At 41.1% G+C, this 13,767-nt stretch overlaps 1 protein-coding gene and 1 long non-coding RNA gene across 2 annotated transcripts in view; one reads left to right on the top strand and one right to left on the bottom strand.

The window, feature by feature from the left end:
- The window catches only part of cmya5 (cardiomyopathy associated 5), a 63,711-nt gene extending 56,538 nt beyond the window's left edge, over positions 1-7,173 (top strand). The window contains exon 14 of the mRNA XM_042320177.1: positions 6,103-7,173. Within this exon, the coding sequence (XP_042176111.1) occupies positions 6,103-6,355 (253 nt within the window). The 3' untranslated portion in view covers positions 6,356-7,173. The remainder of the gene's footprint in view (positions 1-6,102) is intronic.
- Positions 7,174-8,066: 893 nt separating this feature from the next.
- LOC121846370 lies at positions 8,067-12,942 on the bottom strand. Its single transcript, XR_006083247.1, has 3 exons — positions 12,370-12,942; positions 11,254-11,370; positions 8,067-9,051 (listed from the first exon to the last, which is right to left on the bottom strand). It is a non-coding gene; the product is annotated as an uncharacterized LOC121846370 (long non-coding RNA).
- Positions 12,943-13,767: the final 825 nt, after the last annotated feature.

Here is a 13,767-nt window from a genome sequence, read left to right as displayed (position 1 = left end):
ATGGGAAAAGGAGGGAATGACTGGAGTAGACATTGTGTAGCCCTTCACATGGTTTAACAAATATTCACATATTAAGACAATCCTGACCTCTCCCCTCTCTGGGCCCCAAGTGACTTTTTCCCCCACAAACATATTATGAAAATAAAAACTCATTTAGATTCAGCTACGACAACAGGAATAAATATCTCTCCGGGAAGCAGAAAGGCGGAGGTGTGTGTTTCATGATTAACGATGGTGTAATTGTAATACATGAACTCATGTCCTTTTGTTCACCCAACCTAAAATATTTCACAAAAAAATGCAGACCGTATTATCCCCCAAGAGAATTCTCCTCGGTCATAGCGTTTATATCCCCACTCAAGCCAATACCACAACAGCCCTCAAAGAACTTCACTGGACTTTATGCAAACTGGAAACCACATATCCTGAGGCTGCATTTATTGTAGCTGGGGATTTTGAGGACGAGGCTGCTGAAGTTCTACCAACATATCGATTGTTGTACTCACACGGGTAAAACATTCGACCACTGCTATTCAAACTTCTGGGATGCTTACAAGGCCCTCCTCTGCCCTCCGTTTGGCAAATCTGACCACGACTCCATTTTGCGGCTCCCTTCCTTTAGGCAGAAACTCAAACTGGAAGTACCCGTGCTTCGTACTTTTCAACGCTGGTCTGACCAATCGGAATTCAACGCTCAGGATTGTTTTGATGAGGTGAACGGGGATATGTTCAAAAAATTATTTAAATTAATACACTGAAACAGTGACTGAGTTTATCAGGAAGTGTATAGGAGATGTCATACCCTCTGACTATTAAAACCTACCCTAACCAGAAACCGTGGACAGATGGCAGCATTCGCGCAAATCTGAAAACGCAAACCACCGCATTTAACCATGGGAAGGTGACTGAGAATATGGCAGAATACAAACAGTTATTCACTCTGCAATGCAATCAAACAGGCAAAACATCAGTATAGAGAAGGTGAAGTCGCAATTCAACGGCAGGGTCAAAAGACGATCACGGACTATAAAAGGAAAACAACAAGCCACATCGCCGACACGTCTTGCTTCCGGACGAGCTAAACACCTTCACCCGCTCTGAGGATAACACCGTGCAACCGACGTGGCCCGTTACCTAGGACTGTTGGGCTCTCCTTCTCCGTGGCCGATGTGAGTAAGACATTTAAACGTGTTAACACCATCTGGGTCTGAATCCTGCCCTGTGCAACTGGGTTCTGGACTTCCTGATGGGTCACCCCCAGGTGGTGAAGGTAGGAAACAACACTTGGCCTTCTGGGCAGAGTTGCAAAGGCAAAGCCATATCTCAGACTGGCCAATAAAAATAAAAGACTAAGATGGGCAAAAGAACAGACACTGGACAGAGGTGGGCCAGCCCCTCTGAATCGGGTGTGTAATCCTAATGCAAAAACAGTATACAGTTGAAGTCGGAAGTTTACATACACCTTAGCCAAATGCATTTAAACTATTTTTTTCACAATTCCTGACATTTAATCCTAGTAAAAATTCCCTATTTTAGGTCAGTTAGGATCACCACATTATTTTAAGAATGTGAAATGTCAGAATAATAGTAGATAATTATTTATTTCATATTTTATTTCTTTCATCACATTCCCAGTGGGTCAGAAGTTTACATACACTCAATTAGTATTTTAATTGAATTGTCTATAGAATTGAGGTCAGGGCTGTGTGAGGACCACTCCAACACCTTGAATTTGTTGTCCTTAAGCATCTCTCATCGTCACTCAACACCTAGGTTTACCTCCACTGTACTCACATCCTACCATACCATTGTCTGTACATTATGCCCTGAATCTATTTTACCACGCCCAGAAATCTGCTCTTTTTTATTCTCTGTCCCCAACGCACTAGACGACTAGTTCTTATAGCCTTTAGCCATACCCTTATTCTTCTCTTCCTCTGGTGATGTGGAGGTCATAGACCCCCCTCAGCCCCCAGCTGTGCCCTGGACACCATATGTGAATTAATTACCTTGGTTTCTCAAATAACTGCCTTTCCTGGTTCACCAACTACTTCTCTGATAGAGTTCAGTGTGTCAAATTGGAAGGTCTATTGTCCGGACCTCTGGCAGTCTATGGGGGTGCCACAGGGTTAAATTCTCGGGCCGACTCTTCTCTGTATATATCAATGATGTCGCTCTCGCTGCGGGTGATTCTTTGATCCACCTCTATGCAGACGACACCATTCTGTATACCTCTGGCCCTTTGGACACTGTGCTAACAAACCTCCAGACGAGCTTCAATGCCATACAACACTCATTCCGTGGCCTCTAACTGCTCTTAAATGCTAGTAAAACTAAATGCATGCTCTTCAACCGATCGTTGCCCACACCAACCTTCCCGACTATCATCACTAGTATGTACCCAAATGTTTAATATCCATAATTTGTATGATTATTTATTTGAATTGTGCGCCCTCCAGTTTCACCGGAAGATGTCGACAGGTGCCCCGCTAGTGGGACGCCTAGCCCTAAGTCTCCTAACCTGCTATGAAGAAGACATAGCTATAGCGAAGTGGCTTGTTTTTAGGGAATCTCATCCACGGAATTTGATTTCTGGTCGGACCAAATCTGAACCAATCATAGGCGTCATTTTTGGTTCAGATTTAGTCTGGCCTTGATTTGGCCCAAGCACCTTTGGCAGCGATTACAGCATTGAGTATTCATGGGTATGATGCTACAAGCTTGGCACACCTGTATTTGAGAAGTTTCTCACATTATTTCTACCCCAATTTCGTGAGATCCAATTGGAGTTAAAAGTCTTGTCCCATCGCTGCAACTCCCGTATGGACTCGAGAGGTGAAGGTCAAGAGTCATGGGTCCTCCGAAACACTACCCTGCCAAGCCACACTGCTTCTTGACACACTGCTCGCTTAACCCGGAAGCACAAATGTGTTCGGAGGAAACACCGTCCAGCTGGCGACCGAAGTCAGCTTGCAGGCACCCGGCCCGCCACAAGTAGTCAGAGCATGATGAAAAAAGGAAATCCCTCCCCTAACCTGGACAATGCTTGGTCAATTGTATGCCGCCTCATGGGTCTCCTGGTCACGGTTGGCTGTGACACAGCCTGGGATCATACCCGGCTGTGATGCAGTGCCTTAGACTGCTGCAACACTCTGGAGGCCCGTGTCTCCCATTCTTATCTCAGGTCTCGCAAGAGATGTTTGATCGGATTCAAGTCTGGGCTCTGGCTGGGCCACTCAATGACATTTGGAGACTTGTCCCGAGGCCATTCCTGCATTGTCTTGGCTGTGTGCTTCGGGACGTTGTCCTGCTGGAAGGTGAACCTTTGCCCCAATCTGAGGTTCTGAGCGCTCTGGAGTAGGTTTTCATCACACTTGTTAGATAAAATCCTTCTTTATATCCCCAAAAGTCAGTTTAGTTGGCGCCATCGATTTTGAGTAATCCAGTCGTTCAACATGCAGAGAAAAGAATCCAAAAAGCTATCGCTAAATCTTGTTAAAACAAGTGAAAATATATTTCTATGTTTTCCTCAGGTACCCTAAAATGTAGTTAAACTATAGTGCCTTGAGAAAGTATTCGGCCCCCTTGAACTTTGCGACCTTTTGCCACATTTCAGGCTTCAAACATAAAGATATAAAACTGTATTTTTTTTGTGAAGAATCAACAACAAGTGGGACACAATCATGAAGTGGAACGACATTTATTGGATATTTCAAACTTTTTTAACAAATCAAAAACTGAAAAATTGGGCGTGCAAAATTATTCAGCCCCCTTAAGTTAATACTTTGTAGCGCCACCTTTTGCTGCGATTACAACTGTAAGTCGCTTGGGGTATGTCTCTATCAGTTTTCATGATTGTGTCCCACTTGTTGTTGATTCTTCACAAAAAAATACAGTTTTATATCTTTATGTTTGAAGCCTGAAATGTGGCAAAAGGTTGCAAAGTTCAAGGGGGCCGAATACTTTCGCAAGGCACTGTATAATATTTCATATGGAAAGAAGTATGTTCAATAGGAAAATATTAGCAGATGCGCACGCACACAGACTGATTTCCAACTCTAAGTACCAGTATTAAAACTCATAATCCTTCATCGTTTTGGAAGAAACAAGCCTGAAACCTTGAACAAAGACTTTTGACATCTAGTGGAAGCCATAGGAATTGTAATCTGGGAGCTGGATTTGGATATGCCCCTATGCTTTCCATTGTAAATCAAAATATATTTTATATTTGATATTCTTCAAGGTAGCAACCCTTTGCCTTGATGACAGCTTTGCACACTCTTGGCATTCTTTCAACCAGCTTAAACCAGTCACCTGGAATGCTTTTCCAACAGTCTTGAAGGTGTTCACACATATGCTAAGCACTTGTTGGCTGCTTTTCCTTTACTCTGCAGTCTAACTCATCCCAAACCATCTAAATTTTTTTGAGGTCGGGTGATTGTGGAGGCCAAGTCATCTGATGCAGCCCTCCATCACTCTCCTTCTTGGTCAAATAGCCCTTACACAGTCTGGAGGTGTGTTTTGAGTCATTGTCCTGTTGAAAAACAAATGATAGTCCCACTAAGTGCAAACCAGATGGGATTGCGTATCACTGCAGAATGCTGCGGTAGCCATGCTGGTTAAGTGTGCTGTATATTCTAAATAAAGCAGTGTCACCAGCAAAGCACCACCACACTTCCTCCATGCTTCAAGCTGGGAACCACACATGCGGAGATCATCCGTTCACCTACTCTGTGTCTCACAAAGACATGGTGGTTGGAACCAAAAATCTCAAATTTGGACTTATCACACCAAAGGACAGATTTCCCCAGATCTAATGTCCATTGCTCGTGTTTCTTGGCCCAAGCAAGTCACTTCTTATTGGTGTCCTTTTAGTAGTGTTTTCCTTGCAGCAATTTGACCATGAAGGCCTGATTCTCTGAACAGTTGATGTTGAGATTGTGTGTGTTCCATGAACTCTGTGAAGCATTTATTTGGGCTGCAATCTAAGGTGCAGTTAATTCCTGATTTCTGAGGCTGGTAACTCTTAATGAACTTATCCTCTGCAGCAGATGTAAATCTGGTTCTTCCTTCCCTGTGGTGGTTCTCGTGAGAGCCAGTTTCATCATAGTACTTGATGGTTTTTACCAACTGCACTTGAAGAAAACTTTCCAGATTGACTGAGATTGACTGAGCTTCATGTCTTTAAAGTAATGATGGACGGTCAGTCCTCTTTGCTTATTTGAGCTGTTCTTGCCATTATATGGACTTGGTCTTTTACCAAATAGGGATATCTTCTGTATACCACCCCTACCTTGTCACAACACAACTGATCGGCTCAAACACATTAAGAAGGAAAGAAATTCCACAAATTAACTTTTAACAATGCATACCTGTTAATTGAAATTCCAGGTGACTACCTCCATGAAGCTGGTTGAGATAATGCCAAGAGTGTGCAAAGCTGTCATCAAGGCAAAGGGTGGCTACTTTGAAAAATCTCAAATATAACATATATTTTGATTTGTTTAGCACTTTTTCGGTTACTACATAATTATGTGTTATTTCATAGTTTTGATGTCTTCACTATTCTACAATGTAGAAAATAGTCAAAATAAAGATAAACCCTTCAATTAGTAGGTGTGTCCAAACTTTTGACTGGTACTGTATATAGTGTATTTATGTGTTGTATTGTGCAGGGCTCATTTGAAAAGGAGACCTAGGTCTCAATATGTCTTCCCTGGTAAAATAAGGTGAAATGGAGCCCATTTTTACATTGCAATCACATTGAAACTAAAACACAGGTACGTGTTGAACAAGCGATATGCCTGCTCTGAGGGCGTAGTGGTAAGGAGAAGTGATTAGGTAAAAACAGTGTTCTACGTTTTCAATTGTTTGACGGAAACGCAACTTTTCTGATGGAAAAACAGAGCATCACAACGGCCCTCCCACTACGTACTACCCCCCACCCCCCACCCATCGAAAACCATTGCTGCTGCGTTTTTAAAATGCAACCTCTACTGATATGGTACTAAAACAGTGCTGCGTAATGCTAACTGACAGTGAAATTATCTCAATGTTTTTTTTCTCACTCCCTCACTCTTATTCCCTCACGTCTTTCTCTAGTTGTCGGTTTGAGCTGCTCCACGGCAGTGTTCAGTCAGATGTGTTCGTGGGGGAGGTGCCCTCTCATATTGGCACACTGCTAGACTACAAGCAAGGCCGTCTGTCCTTCTATAACACCCAGCGCGGCCAGCTGCTCGGGACCCTCGCCCACTGCTTCACCCAGCCATGCCACCCTGTCCTGGGCATGGAGCAGCCAGGCAGCCTGAAAGTCAGCATGGCCCTGGAGGTGGCCGACTTTGCCAAGCATAGCTAGCCAAGCACCAGAACTTCTCAATGCAAGATATGTGATCATAAGTACCCATGGATTTAATAGAAATCAAATTTTATAAAGCTAGAACAGTGATAGCAACACTTTTAATGGAATAAATAGCCAATCTCTCTGGACTCTCCCCGATGAGGGTGGTGGCTACAGCTGTATCAGGACATTCACTGACTCAGTGATGAAAGAGACAGGAGTGAGAGGAAGAACTGTAGTTGCTTCAGTAGTATAGATTTGAAAGAAAGTGCAAATCTTGAAGGTAATAGGAAAAATATTTTATAAATAGGAAAAACAATCAGAGCAATAGTCAATATCTATCGCTCAATTATTGCTGTTTTATTTCTCTTGTGAATTTGACTGAGTGTGTTCTTGTTGAGGTGAAATGTTTAATCTCTGAGATTAGTATTAATTCATATTTTGGCTATATTTTCTAACATGTTTTGTCAAGTGTGCTTTAATTTCTCCAGTATCTCCTTCTCTCTTTTCTCAGCAATCTTACTCATCTCTCCTAGAGCCTTTAGTAGGTACAGTAGGCACACAGCCGAGATGCACATTAAACTGTATGTAACTACCAGGGTATTGAACCCAGGTAGTCTGTGTGACTCAATACTGTGTTAGCCCACTGAGCTACTTGCAAGGCAAGTTAATTACTTGGAGATTGTGTGGATAAAGATACTAGTAACTATTTTGTTTCATGTTGTGAATACTGGTGTATAAATAACCTTGTAAACAGATATGTTGAATCTCTTCTGTGTGTTTGTTTGGAATCATTTCTGAATGATGATGAATTAAAGTTTTTTCTCTTTGTTGAATGTCTTCATGTTAGAGTCTGATGGAGAGATGGCTATTTTTGTATTTGAGACAGCACTGAATAAACTCCTAAGGAGATCTAGAAGGATCTTTAATTTCATGAACTGAAAGACAACACATGCGACTCCTGACAACTGCAACAGCTTGGGACTGATGTGACAGCATGCACTAAACCAGAGAATGCCGTTATCAGGAGCAATTACAACAAATAATGTCATCACTTCCTAAAAGGTTAAGGACTCAATTCAATCCGTATTGCTGAAGTTCAGCGCTATAGCGAGCTTGATTTTTAATGGTAATTTTCAATTGAGCTGACATGCATGTTTTACCATGAATGCAGTCTCCACGAACAGAGAACATTGCCATTACATTTCAATCATACTATAGCGTGGAACCTCAGCGTTACGGTTTGAATCTGGCCCTAAAACAATATAATGAATGAGCAACATTAGGTCAAAATTAAAGATTAATATTCTTGGACAAATTCAATGAGATATTTGCGGGAAAGTATACATTTATTTTTAATAAACAAACATACATGACAATGCAGCAAAGCCCTAACCCAACCCACCCTAAAATAAAATACAGGAGACGAACAAAATAGCAAATATGCTTCTTAAGACTCGTGCAAACAAACTGTGGAATCACTGACTCACTGAGTCACGCAACTTGAAAGAGAGCTTGATTTTGGCTGTTTTAGGGCACCCCACTATATTTGACACAAGCTACCATGCGTACTGTGATCTGAATGCAAAAAAATTTAGCATGGAAAAGTGTTGCAACACAAGTTAACACAATTATATATATATTAATTTTTACATAGTTTGCAATCTGATATGTGACACATGTTAATGCCACAATAACATGCAAAACAGGAAAGCACCCCCAAAAAAAAAAACAGCGTTTTTTTTTTGCTAAAAATGTGTGACATTACCCAATTGAACTTTGCATGTCACATGTTCCATATGGGACTGGATCACAACCAGTCATATCTAGTATCAATAAAAGCAACATTCGCAATGCAAATTCAGAGAATTCATTAATTTGGACATTTGCTCAGTACTTGAAGGGCGAATAGAAAAACTCTTACAGACCTCTTTGAAGGTGGTAGCACGTTACTGCCATCTAGAGTATAAGAATTGTACAACACAAGGCATATTCTTTAAATACACTACAATTCAGCCATATATGAGACTTGGCACAGGATTAATAGTTAATAGTGGTAACTTCAACCCATGACAGATTGAAGAATATTCGATTCCTCATTGTACATACAGTACCAACACATAAGCATAATAATACAGTCTATCACATTTTTTAAGCTTAATCCAAAGTGGTCCATTGTTGTTCAGTTGGTAGATTATGGTGCTTGTAATGCCTGGTGGGTGGGTTTGATTCCCGAATATTATTATTATGGCAAATATAAAGTGGTTTACCTTAGATTTTTTAAACAGTCCTAAAAACTGGAAATGCTGTCTGAAGAGATAGGTGACTGCATTTGGCCAGTAGTGAATAGATGTGTAAATAAAGTAATATATATATATATATATATATATATGTGTGTTTTTGTCTTAGCTTGTGACTCATAAAATAGTTGATTTGGGGTCACAGGTAAAATGCAGCAATAACATTCACTTTTATTCCCTATCAAGAGAAGGAAGGGAGGTAGGGGAGAGGGAGTTTCTTCAACCAAACCCATCTACATCCATTCTCTCCCCCACACCCACAGCCCTCCATACAAGTGTCATCTGTCACCCTTCAGTAAAAAACATATTTGAAGCAAATTTAAACATTGGGCAATTGGGCAGTTGAACAAGAGAGAACAAAGTTTAGTAGGATGGAATTGGTGCCAACAGCAAGACAACTTCCTCTGATGTATCCTGGACAGAAAGAGAGATAATACCAAACGACATGAGAGAAATGGACAGACACACTTTGATAGCATCATGCCTAATAGGAAGTGTAAAGAAGGGTATTTTCTTAAAGGACAGGGAAGGAGAGGAGGATCTCAGCTGAAGTACAATAATTCTGATATGTTCTGTCAAGTTGTCCCTCAAACAGGCCTGCAGATGCCATCAACCAGCCTACATACAGTTGAAGTCAGAAGTTTACATGCACTAAGGTTGGAGTCATTAAAACTAGTTTTTCAACGCTATGGACAACGAACACAATTGCATTTTATCGATGGCAATTTGAAAGCACATGGGTACCGTGACGAGATTCTGAGGCCCATTGTCATGCTATTTATCCGCCGCCATCACCTCAAGCAAGCAAGGAAATTCCTGTACGCTGATAATGTCCCAGTTCTTCCATAGCCTGCATACTCACCAGACATGTCACCCGTTGAACATGTTTGGGATGCTCTGGATCAACGTGTAAGGCATTGTGTTCCAGTTCCCGCATAATATCAAGAAACTTCACACAGCCATTAAAGAGTGGGACAACATTCCACAATCATGATCAAGTCCATGCGAAGGAGATGTGTCACGCTGCATGGTTGTCACAAGAGATACTGACTGGTTTTCTGATCCACACCCCTACCATTTTCTTTTTACTCAACTGTGGCGAACAGATGCATAGGTTTGAAGTCGGAAGTTTACATACACTTAGGTTGGAGTCATTAAAACTCGTTTTTTTGTTTCACTCCACAAATTTCTTGTTAACAAACTATAGTTTTGGCAAGTCGGTTAGGACATCTACTTTGTGCATGACGCAAGTAATTTTTCAAACAATTGTTTACAGACAGATTATTTCACTTATAATTCACTGTATCACAATTCCAGTGGGTCAGAAGTTTACATACACTAAGTTGACTGTGCCTTTAAACAGCTTGGAAAATTCCAGAAAATGATTTAATGCCTTTAGAAGCATTTGATAGGCTAATTGACATAATTTGAGTCAATTAGAGGTGTATCTGTGGATGTATTTCAAGGCCTACCTTCAAACTCAGTGCCTCTTTGCTTGACATCATGGGAAAATCCAAATAAATCAGCCAAGACCTCAGAAATAAAATTGTGGACCTCCACAAGTCTGGTTCATCCTTGGGAGCAATTTCCAAACGCCTGAAGGTACCACGTTCATTTGCACAAACAATAGTACACAAGTATAAACACCATGGGACCACGCAGCCGTCATACCGCTCAGAAAGCATACGCGTTCTGTCTCCTAGAGATGAAAGTACATTAGTGTGAAAAGCGCAAATCAATCCCAGAACAACAGCAAAGGACCTTGTGAAGATGCTGGAGGAAACAGGTACAAAAGTATCTATATCCACAGTAAAACGAGTCCTACATCGACAGAACCTGAAAGGCCGCTCAGCAAGGGAGAAGCCACGGCTCCAAACCCGCCATAAAAAAGCCAGACAAAAATATAACTGTTTGGCCATAATGACCATTGTTATGTTTGGAGGAAAAAGGGGAAGGCTTGCAAGCCGAAGAACACCATCCCAACCGTGAAGCACGGGGGTGGCAGCATCATGGTGGCAAATTCACCCAGCTTATTGTGGGAAGCTTGTGGAAGGCTACCCGAAACGTTTGACCCAAGTTAAACAATTTAAAGGCAATGCTACCAAATACTAATTGAGTGTATGTAAACTTCTGATCCAATGGGAATGTGATAAAATAAATTAAAGCTGAAATAAATAATTCTCTACTATTATTCTGACAATTCACATTCTTAAATTAAATCCTAATTGACCTAAGACAGGGAATTTTTACTAGGATTAAATGTCAGCAATTGTGGAAAAACTGAGTTTAAATCTAGTTGGCTAAGGTGTATGTAAGCGTCCGACTTCAACTGTATCATCTGTGAGTGAACTGTGAGGATTGTCAAGACAGAGAGAGAAAGAGAGGGAGAGAAAGAGATAAAGGGAGAGTTAAATGTTAATTTGTGATTGTTTATTCCACTTGCTTTGGCAATGTTAACATGTGTTTCCCATGCCAATAAAGCCCCTTTGAATTGAATTGAGAGAGAGAATAATCACAGTTGAGCATTCAATTAGTAAACTACTGTAAAACTGTTCTAGAGTCATATTGTCTCAGCACAGTAGGGTGCAGCAGGGTTAGAGAGATATGCAGACTTACAGTCATGGGGCTAGGGTTAATGCTTCTCATCAGGATGTTGTAGGAGGTGGTAGTGCAGGACCTTTATAGCATCATGTCCACTGGATATGGCTGAGTGACTGAACTGTGTGAATGGTCCTATCGGTGTATATTCGTAAGAGAGAGAAAGAGAGAGGGGGGAAATCAGTAATGAAGTACACTGAACACAAATATAAACACATAATTTAAAGAGTTTCATAAGCTGAAATAAAAGATTCCAGAAATGTTCCACATGCACAAAAAAACACATTTCTCAAAATTGTTGTGCACAAATTTGCTTACATCCCTGATAGTGAGCATTTATCCTTTGCCAAGATAATCCAACCACCTGACAGGTGTGGCATATCAAGAAGCTAAAATGTGCAGTTTGGTCACACAACATAATGCCATAGATTTTTCAAGATTTGAGGGAGCGTGAAATTTGCATGCTGCCTACAGGAATGTCCACCAGAGCTGTTGCCAGATAATTGAATGATCCTTTCTCTACCATAAGCCACCTCCAACGTTGTTTTAGAGAATTTGGCAATACGTCCAACTGACCTCACAACCGCAGACCACGTTTGACCATTCCAGCCCAGCACCACCACATCCGGCTTCTTCACCTGCAGAATTGTCTGAGACCAGCTACAGCGACAGATGATGAAACTTTGCACAACCGAAAAATTTCTGCACAAACTGTCAGAAACCGTCTCAGGGAAGCTCATCTGCGTGCTCCTCATCCTAACCATCCCGAACTTGTCACAACACAACACAAATTGCCTCCACCAATCCAATGTGTTTAGATTTGTGGAAAGTACTTACCTGGTGGACACTTCAGGAGAAAGGAGATATTTTTGGGATGCACCCATACCCCACTTACACCTTGATCACACCAACAGTGTTCTTGCGTTTTGGTACACCAGAAGTACATTAATTTCCAATGGAATGCTGCCTTTGCCTTGCTGCATTGCGTTGCAGAGGCAGTGCTTCTACGTGGTGCATATGTTGGATTCATCGAACGTATCTATCAAATTGTATGCGTAGGCTGCTTTACATAAATGGTATCAAAAAGTGAATGCTGAACTTTTGTTGCACATATATCCAGATGATGCAGCTTACCATTTTGCGTGGTCGAGGCGTTGGTTGTGACATCTACAGTATGGAAAGGCTCCAAACGTCCACGAGAGATCACTAGACCCAAGTATAGACCCTAGGCTACTTAAGGTGAGAGCTCAATCAGGAGCACAGCACAGCAGCAGTTCACGAACATGAAAGCTCCAAGTTAGCCACCTCACCAAAGCTTCGGACCGGTAAATGTTTATGAATTCTGTTATGTTTGTACAGTCAACTTGGAATTATTGAATTGATGATTCACTGGGTACTCAACCAAAAAGTAGTCTTGCGTCACGTTATATTGCCCTCCGTGCGCTGAAGGCTTTTTGCTCACAAAGCTGCACAGCCCCCATACCTCACCGCGCAGATCAAGGAGCAGCATATAGGTCGCCTTGAACGAATGAATTGTCCTGCCTGGTAACTTTTTCTCTTAGGCAAGTACACTGGATGCATAGGATGCTTTTCCATTGTAGTTTTTTCCATTGGGACGTGCGTTCATCAGATCCAAATTTTGTGACATGCGAACTTAGGTAACGTGGTCGTTGGTTGACGTCTCACGAGAGCAATAGTTTACTGTAGTTTCTCTCTCACGCGCTCTCTCTCTGTCATTCACACATTTATTTATAACTCTTACCTTACGAAAAAAGGTTGCAGTCAGAGTTTCTGAAAGAAAGAAACAAAGAAAAAAAGCTGTTGGTGAGTAAGGCTGCTGGAATGCTACATTACTGTGTTACAAAGTGCAGGAAACTGCTATTCCATAGCTCATACAGCTTTTTACAGTAGTATCTTATACACACTAATAGTTTCCCCATATGGAAAACTCATGTATTATAATATGTGTACATATATGAGGGCAATTCGACATGTGTTAACATACATTTCCAGAATATATTCATTAAATATAGAAGTTGAGCACATAAAATGTATATAAAATGGTATATATGTGGTGAAAAAATCTATTTAATTAAAATGTATCATGCTGAATTGTTTAATGTTGAGTCTATTGACCTCTGGTAGCTTGGCATGAGGCTCCCAAAGTGGGGTTTGCATGCAAAAGTTTAAAGTTAATTATGCAACTATTGAGGCTACCTGCCATTTATTAAACATACTAATATTAGCTATGTTTATTTCGAAAAGAGATACATGAACCTAGAAATATATTTCTCCTGAGCTGTCAATCACAATTTGAAATGCTTCTAAGCTCTGCCCCCAGCCCACCTCCAACTAACAGAGCAGCTGTTGCAATGTTGAAAGTTCTCCAGATGGAGAAGGGCAGGTGTCAGCGCCAAAAATCGTTCTCATGGATAATGGCATTTTATTTGATAATATAATCATAACATTAATTTAAAATGTGTTTTTTACCTGGCGGGTGACAGGAAGAATATATTTTCTTAAACTGCCTGC

The sequence above is a fragment of the Oncorhynchus tshawytscha genome, linkage group LG04 (genome assembly GCF_018296145.1).
Source record: "Oncorhynchus tshawytscha isolate Ot180627B linkage group LG04, Otsh_v2.0, whole genome shotgun sequence".
In the NCBI taxonomy this organism is placed as follows: Eukaryota; Metazoa; Chordata; class Actinopteri; order Salmoniformes; family Salmonidae; genus Oncorhynchus; species Oncorhynchus tshawytscha.
This window is presented reverse-complemented; position numbering and strand designations above follow the sequence as displayed.